The sequence below is a fragment of the Bubalus bubalis genome, chromosome 4, assembly GCF_019923935.1.
Source record: "Bubalus bubalis isolate 160015118507 breed Murrah chromosome 4, NDDB_SH_1, whole genome shotgun sequence".
NCBI classification, from domain to species: Eukaryota; Metazoa; Chordata; class Mammalia; order Artiodactyla; family Bovidae; genus Bubalus; species Bubalus bubalis.
In genome coordinates, this window is record NC_059160.1 from 84,973,017 (window position 1) to 84,983,528 (window position 10,512).

Consider the following 10,512-nt stretch of genomic DNA (forward strand, 5'->3'; position numbering starts at 1 on the left):
TTTGCTTTGGAGAAAGTTTTGGCAAACTTTTACTATAAAAGGCCAGAGAGTAAATACATTAGGCTTTGCAGGTCATGTGGTCTCTGCTGCATCTGTTCAATTTGTAGTGCAAAATCACCTATAGAAATGACAAAAAAAAGGAAGAAGAAATAAGCAAACAGAAATGACTCTTTTTCTGCTTTGAAGGATCAGACTCTCTTTTGGTTTCAGACCCAATATAACTCTAGAGTAGGTTCAATACAGGCTTCCCTGGTAGCTCAGCTGGTAAAGAATCCGCCTGCAATTCGGGAGACCTGGGTTTAATCTCGGAGTTGGGAAGATCCCCTGGAGGAGGGCATGGTAACCCACTCCAGTTGCCATTCTCCAGTTACTTCTTGCCTGGAGAATCCCCATTGTCAGAAGAGCCTGGTGGGGTATAGTTTATGCGACTGCAGAGAGTCAGACACGGCTGAGTGACTAAGCACAGCACAGGTTCAACACACCTAAACTCAATCTAGTCCTAGGCTAGTCTATTAAAAAATTCACCAGGGCTTTGCTGGTGGTCTAGTGGTTAAGAGTCCCCTGCCAATGCAGGGAACACAGGTGCGATCCCTGGTCCCAGAAGATCCCACATGCCCTGGAGCAAACAAGCCTGTGTGCCACAACTACTGAGCCCACAAGCCCTAGAGTCCACGTGCTCCACAACAAGAGAAGCCACCTCAAAGAGAAGCCTGCGCACTGCACCTAGCGAGTAGCCCCCACTCACAACTACAGAAAGGCCACGTGCAGCAACAAAGACCAGCAGAGCCAAATAAATAAATAAATCTTAAAAAAAAAAATTCACCAGCCATCATGGTTTTTATTCCCTTTTAATGTACATAAATCTTCTCAAAGAATAGCTATTTCCTTCATATAATTTAATTTTAAAAATATTAGAGATTTACATTTTTAAGGAACAAGAAGTTTTGAGCTCTCTCCAGAGGACTGCTATGCAATGTGCGCTTCAGATCAGATCAGATCAGTCAGTGTGTGCTTAGTCACATCCAACTCTTGCGACTCCATAGACTGTAGCCTTCCAGGCGCCTCTGTCCACGGGATTCTCCAAGCAAGAAGAGGACTGTTAGACACGTATATATTGTACATGCTATTTCTGATGGCCACAGAATTAACGAAATCAAAGTGGCTATGGCATGCATGGTGTCTGAACATGTGAAAGAAAAGGGAAAAACCCAGTTCGTCTTTGGAATATTTAAGAACAAGAAGGCAATTAAATATTTTAGCAATATATAGAAAAAAGACCTGCTTTTTTTTCCCTTTCCTTTTCCCAGATGCTTTGATTCTGAAACAAAAGTTTAAAAACTTAGAGACTTTTTGATCTCTGACTTCAGAGAGAATTTTAGTGCCTTAAGTTTACTGTTCATATAACTCACAAAAAGAGTGTGCCCCTGAAATATTCCCAACTAATAGCTGGCTGACAAAATGAATAATGCTATTAAAAATAAAATCAGTTATGGTAACTTTATATAAAAGTGATGAATCACTCAGCATTGCCAAATCAGGTACTGACCGGAGGCTAAAAGGAATGAAAGGGAGAGATTTCATTAAAAGTGGAAACATTACTGAAAGTAAAATAAAAATATTTTGGAATAAAATATACAAGGGTCTGGTAAGCATATTAGACGTTAAGGCAAAAATCCAATTTTTTTACTAAGAGAGTGTAAAATGGAAGCATAATCTAATGAAGTCTTAAAGAAGGAGAAATTCTAACAAGCATTCCTACGTAGAAATCATACTGTTTCTTTTTACAATTTGCCTTTTTGTTTCTGACAGATTCCAGGTGTACTTGAATTAAAACAAAGTTCTTTAACTGACTTAAAAATTATGTACCTTCATTGTGGAAAAAAATCACAGTAATAAGGTAAAAAAAAAAAACTTAATTTGGAGCCTCTGTTAGCCCATGATTAAGTGGACAAATACTATTTTTAAGAACCACAAATCAAATCTCCTCAAAAGATAGAATAAGATAGATTCAAAAGTTATGGATGATATCAACAAAGGAAACAGGATGGTGGAAAGTAGCTTGAAGAGTAAGTAAGGTATTTACCTCCCAATTCTAACATAAGAACACGTTTGTTTAAATACTTGAAAGACGGTAACATTTCTGCTTCTGTAAAAACTTTCATAGAAAAGAAGCTCAAAGTATTTTACCAATGCAACTATTACCTATATTGGTTCCCTTACTTTCAAGTTGCTACAATTTCTATCACTGTCCAATGACAAAACTAACCATGAGATGTTTTCTTACAGCAAAAAAGAGACTATTTCTGCTGGGCACAAGGAGAGGAAGGAGGTGGCACACTCCAAGAGCAATACACCGGACTCTAATGTACAGTGTTGGTTCAGTATCTGAGCCACACTGATGGCAACCAAACATAGCTAAAATCACGGTTGACAATTCTTTTAAACTGTCCAGAACATATGGTGTCACACATCTACAACATATAACAACATTTGGCATCCTTTGGCATCCTGATGACTCTGAACTCTCTAGATCCTCTGATTACTTCTGCTTAAATCCATACACAATTTTCTGGGCATTCAAACCACTGTGGCTCTTAAACTAATCCTCAAATCCCTAATGTGAGTAAGAGGTAAGGGGAAAACTCTAAAATGTTCCTACTTGCCTCCTGGATTTACTCGTTTTATTATTAAACCTCAATAATAAAGCTTCAACACATGTGAACAGATTGAGATTTCTTGCTGTTAAAGCAAAGTAGAGAAGCATATTTTAGTCACTGGGAGAGGGACAGATACTAATGTCAGAGGCAAATAAGATGCACATAAATTGCTATCATTTTGTAATTTCAACTCAAGACATAGAGGCAGTGTGGTTTTCTCAATCCAAAACTGGAAGTAAAAAGACTCTCTGTTAGTACAACTGGTCCTCTTCACTGCAAAACCTTCCTGAACCCGAAGAAGTTTATGAAGTTTGGGACCATATAGCAATTTGTTCAGAGTTGATTCCTTATAAACTATGCAAAAGTTATTAATATGTTAATATAAATCCAAAGATATGTTAAGCAGCTTATTTAAAAAATACAAGTGTAATAAGAATATTGATGGGTGTTATCTACAATTCCACCAAAGGATGTTTTTAGGGTGATGGTCTGAGCAAGGAACTACTAACATGGACCCCATTATTATCCTTTTCTGGATCCCCCATTGTCTTTGTCTTGGTTCTGGGTCAGCATTATCAACAGTCAAGATTCTGTGATTTTAATTTGCCAAAACAAAACTAGAGCATAGCATTAGCTAAAATAAATAACAAACTCTAGCTTCATCCCCACCTAGAATACAAGATGCTCCATTTTCTCCTCCCTCCTCAAAGTGCCTAAGGCATAAGAGAAGCTATTTTATGCCACACTTTCACTATATCTCAGTGAAAACGGAAAAAAAACTACCAGTTGGGACACAAAATACAAGTGTGGATAGTTTAAGACAGAGACAAGATTAATAAGTAAATAGTAGCTGGGACTGTGAGGTGGACAAGAAAATCAGAGTGCACATGAGGTATTACTAGTAATAAGAAACTTAACACGGTACCAGAAAAAATAAGATGGGTCTGATTCCATGCTTGTACTACTATATGGTACAACCTACTGGACAAAATTACTTTTTAAAAAAGGACAGTTTAACTCAACTCTTCAGAATAAAAACTTGCTTTCTAATCCTTTTACATACAGCACAAGAAGTAGATTTAATAATCACTAAATTACATTCAGGAAATTATCTTTATTTCAAATATTATCTAAAATGTTTAAAATAGCAAATGTCACTGAAAAGCAAGGCTATTTATTCCTCTTTGAAGAAAATAGGCTGCATAACTAAAAGAAATTTAAATTGTTCAGATTTTCACATTTTAAAGACCTTCTTTAATATACAAAAGCATGGATATCTGAATCTAGTGCAATAGCCACCAAATGATGACATTAATGAACTTCTGGGGAAGGATCTCTGATGATTATTAGGATTTACTTGACAAACCTGATTTACACCAATACACTGTGACATCCAAGCTTCTCTTTTTCACATACAATGTCTGGAGGTGAAACTACTCACTACTTGTTATCACATTAAACATGCCCTTCTCAAATCTTGGAGAATGTGCTCTGATTTTTAAAGTTTTTAAACTACTCTATCTACACAACTTGACAGCATATAGCTATGGAGTGTTCCTTCTTTTTTTACTCTAAATACTTAAAGACTTGCCAAGTTTTAGGAATGAAGCACAGACGGCTAAATGTCATTCATAACCTGTAATCTGTGTTACTGTTTAACTGCCACCATCTTTCAGACACATAACGAGACGAAGGAAAGACCAATTTCCTATGGGCTCAGATATAACACCCCAATCTGATTTATTATGAAGATACATGTAACTGGTTATCCCATAAGCCCTCATTAGTTCCTATTCAGTGAAAAACTAGTGTAAGGAATATTTGGGGCAATAGTTTTCTCTTTCACAAGATCACAGAATTGGGGGCAATATTTTTCTTTATCACAAGATCACAGGGTTTTTAATTGATACTTCAGACCAAAAAAAGTTAGCAAGTGGAATAATCATTGTAGAAAAAATTGGCCTATTATGAGGATTAAAGCAGCTAACAATTATGAAAATGCTTGGTAAACCATAAAGTAGGACAGAACATGGACTGTAAGCTCCACAGGGGCAAAGACGGTCATCTGTTTTGTTCCCTGATTATCCCAATGGCCTGGAACAAAGTCTGGACACATGGGAGACAGTCAGTAAGCATTTGCTGAATGAATGAACTATATGGTATAATTAATAGTGGGTAATAGAAATAATGAAGCAGAAATGCATGCAGTGGCATAAATCCCCTAGTTAAATGGTGCTGTCTTTCACCAATGCACTTAAAAACAACTCTGAGGCTTTCTTACTCGATATTTAGACTGGTGCACTCAACAAATTAAGGTTGAGGGGGAAAACGGGTAATCAATACACTGAAATCATTAAAAGTCACATTCGGTGATCCACTAAGTTAATGCACAGATCAGAACTGGTTGTTCACTGATGTTTCAGAGAGAAATACTGTTATCGTTCTAAAAACAGTACCTTCTCTAAATCTCCTTTCTACTCTTTATAGAACGTCAATCACTATTTCATCCTCATCTAATTTTCAGGTGATAGCGAACATTGTCAGCACTCATTATAACTTTATAATTCTACACGGTACAAAAGAATTCCCACAACATTTGGCAGGACAAGAAGAATCTGTCATTTGGAAGGACAAAACTGGAGCAGTGCTCACAAAACTGTATTCTCTGTCAAATTATTAAAAAATGTTTTTAAGCATATTTGTGGGCACAAATTTACAGGGTTTTAATTTTCTTCTTAAGATATTTTTTGAGTTTCAAAAATTAAATGCACTCTTTACAAGAATGATTTTTCAAAATAAAAAGTTATTTGTTCAAATAAAAATTAACTTCAGAAAGCATCAAATCTTCAATAAGGACTGAATAAAATATTAGGAGATATACAGGCCTAAAGCTATATTAAAATACTTAAAAGTGAAATTTAAATTCTCACATTCTCAATTATTCCAAAAAGCATTTTTGCATTTTGATGTTTCAATAAGTGTACAGAATGAGTATGTTCTTGAAAACAAAAATAATGTAGTTAAACCCTTTACTGAATAATTGCAATATTCTGAATGAAGAGTAGGTATACAAAATAATTTTTCAGAGTTATTGAAATATCTGTATTTGATTTGCATTTGGTTTATTTAAATCTAACCTATAAAATCTACAAAGGTTGAAATTAGCTTTTTGGAGTAGCCAATCATGATCAAGAGCAACTTAAGAATACTTGAAAAGTAACATCTATGAACATAATGCCAAGCCATCAAAAACCACAGAAATCACTAAATTTTCTTGAAAATGTTACTTTTATGAGACATTATTTACTAGTGCTTGTCTAAACGGACCTGCTATATATGTTTCTAATTTTCCGAATACTTCAAAAAGGAGAGAGTGGCCCAGATTTCCTAGGCACATAAACTGTGCCTTTAACTGCATTTGTTTCTCTCCCAGGGTGCAAAAATGCTGCTTAGAATTTAGGTTTTACACTGTGTGAATGAGACCGGTGCTCATATAATTATATTTGTTCCATTCTGTTAGTAACCATTTCAAAGTGAAAGACCAGGACAGGTTCTAAACATGTTCAATTCTATAAAGTCATTAGCAATAAATTTGATCCGGCAGTTTGCTGGGACAATGAAATCTGCTGAAAAAGCGTCGATTAGTCATTCTGGACAAACCCATCAGGATTAAAAGAATGAATTAAGATCGTCTAAGGACGCAGCCAAAAAAAAATATAATAATCCGACTGGATCTCAGCTTTTGAGTCACTAAGACGCTTTTCCCCTTCTCAAGGCCAACTTCGGCAGCCCCTCCGTAAGTTTTAGCTAATATATAATTAAACTGTCCGCATTCTCTTCCCAGTCACAACACTTTGGTTTTATGCGGGAATTAAAACAAGCAAACTAAAACAGCTGGGGTAAATTCTCATTTATTTGGTGAACTTCCTACTCCAGGTGCCAATTCAACTGTTCTAGCTCAGCCCGAAGAAAAAGCCGGCGTCGATTTTCTTGCGCCTTAGCAATCCAAAATTTAAGAGTGGAGAAAGCCAAAACTTGGCGCAACTCTTTTTCCAAAGATCTTTGCGCGTGTTCTCCAACCGCCCCGACCGACGCTAAGGTTTGAGAGGCAAAAGCCCCCAAAGCGGGAGCGCGAGGCTCTTCAAGCCAAGAACTTTTCCAGGGAGCGGGTATCTTTCGGCCTCCGAGACAGAAGCGGGCGGGTAGAGACGCTGAATTTTGGAAACCCAGTGGAATTGGTCCAGCGAGCCCAGAGAAGCGGAGCGGGGCTGCGCTTTCGGCTAAGGCCCGAGGTGACTTCAGGATTTCTACAGAAAGGCCTGAAATTCAAGGCAGCCCTACCACTTGTAGAAAGAAGGGGGGAAGAGGAAGCTGGTGGGATAGGATGGGGAGGAACATCACGATTAGCGGTGGTACCCTCCTCACTCCCGAGGCCTCATCTCCATTGATGCTCGAGATGCTCTCGGAAGCTCGAAGCCCGGGAGGATTCCTGAGCACTGGGACGGATGGGCCCGCGGCCCGGGAGGCGCAGCGCGCGGCTGGGGAGGGGAGAACGGGCTCACCTGGGGCTGGTGGCTGGAAGGCACAGTCCGGGTCCCCCGGAGCCCGGCCCGGCAGCCGGGCGCCGTCCGCCGAGGGGCTGAGCACTTGAAACACCCACCGTGTGCCGTAGGGCGCCCCGCCGGGGCTGACTGGTTCTGCCGCGGGGCACAACTTGAGGGGAACGGGGCTGGCCGGCAGGGACCGGACCTGCGCGCCCGCGCCGAGAGCCGCTGCCGAGCCGTGGTGCTGGGGCGGTGGTAGTCCGAGCGGCGGGGCGCCCCCAGCCCGCAGCAAGTTCTCGATCAGGAAACTCTTGCCCAGGTTGCCAAAGCCCGGCGCGGCGGGGAAGTTCAGGAGCGAGGAGGAAGCCACCACGTCCCAGTAGGCGCCGGCGTGGGCCGCCACGGCGCTGGGGAGCATGATGCGCGCCGGGGCCTCTGCGCGCTCGCCTCCCGCCGCCGCCTCCCGCCGCGCTGCAACGCGCTCAGCCGGCAGAGGAGGCGAGGACACCGAGGACCCTGGCGGGCTGGGAACGATATTATTTATTTGCGCTGAGCGTTGTTTTTTTTTAAGGCGGGGAGGAATGAATGTGGGAGGGGGAGCTGTGCTTTTCCCCAGCCTGCGGCGTAGGCTCTGAGGGCTCCGGGGGAGTCCCTCCCGCTGTCTATGCAGATCCGGACTTTTCTTTTTTTTTTTTTTTTTCTTCTAGTAGGCTGGAAGGTGTGTCCAACCCATCCATTCGTGTCACCCAGCCCACAAAGTGACAGACGCGGCCAACAATAAGGGCAACCCGAGAGTCCGAGCTTTGGCGAGGGGAGGGGACGCGTAGCGGGAGGAGGAGGGGTGCGGGGGCGAGGGGATCCCGGCCGTGGTCCGGGAGCCTGCGCAGCCCGGGGGGAGCTTGGAGCCGGGCACAGAGCGCGGAGGGCGCTCACGTTTGGAGAGCGCTCGGCGGCCCACCTGTTGGACGACCCCTGGCTCTCCGGGGTTGACGTCACTTCGGGGCCACCAGGGGAAGTGAATGGGAGTCACTAGTGTCCTGGAGGGGTATAATATCAGAGAAAGTCACATGTGTTACTGAGACTTGTGCAGATGAAAAGGCACCTTTTAAAGAATGCGTTGTTTGTGTATGAAATGTGGCCCGTTTGTTTTTAAGAAGAAAGGAAATGAGTTTTTTTGGAAGACCCTTACAAAATTTCTGTTTCCAGCAATTCATTTCCAGTCACTTTTCTAGTAAGATTTGATTTAGGAGTCACTTTAGAAGAGGTGATCTAATAAATTTTGATTTAGGAAAAGGTATCTTTGTTGGAGTTGATTAAATGGAAGTAACAGGTGCTTGGGTCCAAATTCCAGGAAGAAAGCCACCCCCAAAGCAAAGGTGGCCAGGGACTCTTCAGAGAGACCAGGGTGAGAACTCTGAATTCCTTAGGATTACAGCTACTTTTTTTTTTTCTTTTTTCCTAGAAATGTGGGTATTTTTCAATTTATTAACAGTCTGCTAAATAGAGACTGGACAGATGAAACAAGCTTGTGTGTCTTTAAGTGTTCCAGTTAACCACAAGGCAACTTCATTTTGGAAACTGTCTTACCTTGATAATAATAAGTTCAAACTGTGACTTCTGTCAATTCATACTTCCCACTGCCTCTCTCCTGTGCAAATTTAGATGCATTTATTTAGAATGTGGTTTTTAAAGGATGTCTTCAAAGTTTGGGGTCACATGTATTGTTTTACTTTTTACCCTAAGAATAATTTTGTCCCTAAAATATTGGCCAGGTTTGTTACATAGATTTCTTCTTGAAAATTCACCTGGTTGATTTGTGTTTCATTTACACTTGGTATGTCCAAAGATTTTTAAAGGCCCACACCCCCACGTGTTGCCAAATGACAGAGAAATTACTGGCAAGCCTGGTACATGTTACTAATATTCATTCACTTACTGATTGAGTCAGCACACCTTTACAGAGCATTTCATATACATTGAGCCCTAGTGGTGGTCCTGGGAATATATAGAGAAGAGAAAGATCTGGTCCTTGCTTTGTATTAATAATTCACAGCCTAGTGAGGCGGAAAAACAAATAACATCTGAAAAAGAACTTGAAATTTGGAGGGAAAGTGTGAGAAAACTTCCAGAAGTCTCCCCTACTTTGAGTTTTAAAAGTGAACAGTGGTTGGAAATACGGTGTGAATCAGTAACCTTTGAAATTAACAAGGAATAGATAGATTACATCATCACCACCATTCCCATATCATAGCCACCGTTTATCCAGTGTTTAATACATTAAAGCTGGGTTGAAACTCAACATTAAAAAAAGACTAAGATCATGGCATCTGGTCGCATGCCTTCATGGCAAACAGAAGGGGGAAAAGTGGAAGCAGTGACAAGATTTTCTTGGGCTCCGAAATCACTGCAGACAGTGACTGCAGCCATGAAATTAAAAGACGCTTGCTCCTTGGAAGGAAAGCTGTGACAAACCTAGCATGTGTGCTTGTGTGCTCAGTCGTGTCTGACTCTTTGCGATCCCTTGGGCGGTAGCCCACCAGGCTCCTCTGTCTGTGGGATTCTCCAGGCAAGAATACTGGAGTGGGTTGCCATTTCCTCTTCCAGGGGATCTTCCTGACTCAAGGATTGAACCAGCATCTCCTGCATGGGTAGGTGGATTCTTTTACTAAGCAAAAAAATCAATCTTTATTATGTAATACCTTTAAAATTTAAAGAGTTGATTTCCATGGCAAATCCTCACCTACCTTAGTTAATAATATGCAACTCTGTAAACTTGAACTCTTTGCTTCAGACCAAAAAAATAACTTGATTCTAAGTGACTTGGGCAAGAGACTTTTCATGGAGAGCAAAGAGAGGCGGAAACCTGTTTGTGGATGATTGAGGGTCCATAGAAAATAGGAAAGTAGAGATTGAAGAAACATGGGGGAAAAGCTAAAGAAAGTCATGGGTTAAAAGAAGAGATGACTATGTCTATATGATGAGAAAAAAAGAAGTGCTACGGACAAGAGGCTGAAGATTAAAAAGAGATGGGGCCGTTTGATGGAGCCAAGAGAGGCGATGAGCCCAGCACAGGCTGAGTGGGCTCTTTCTCTCCTGGGAAAGAAGTGCTCCAGGCCCCAGGCCCATTGTTATGCAGCCAAGTGGAGGATGAAAGACTGCCTTTCTCAACATTTATCTTTATCTTCAATTAACACCGGACTTTTTTTAGTTAGTACAATGGACATCACAAATTATTTTTCAGGAGATCAATAAGTAGTGTTTAAGATGGGGAGGAAATCCTTTACACCTTTACATGAAAGCCTGTAACCTCC

General features: G+C 41.1%; 1 protein-coding gene across 1 annotated transcript in view; it reads right to left on the reverse strand.

Moving 5' to 3' along the window:
- The window catches only part of DBX2 (developing brain homeobox 2), a 39,068-nt gene extending 30,870 nt beyond the window's left edge, over positions 1 to 8,198 (reverse strand). Inside the window, exon 1 of the mRNA XM_006073642.4 lies at positions 7,220 to 8,198. Coding sequence (XP_006073704.3) covers positions 7,220 to 7,619 — 400 coding nt within the window. The 5' untranslated portion in view covers positions 7,620 to 8,198. The remainder of the gene's footprint in view (positions 1 to 7,219) is intronic.
- Positions 8,199 to 10,512: the final 2,314 nt, after the last annotated feature.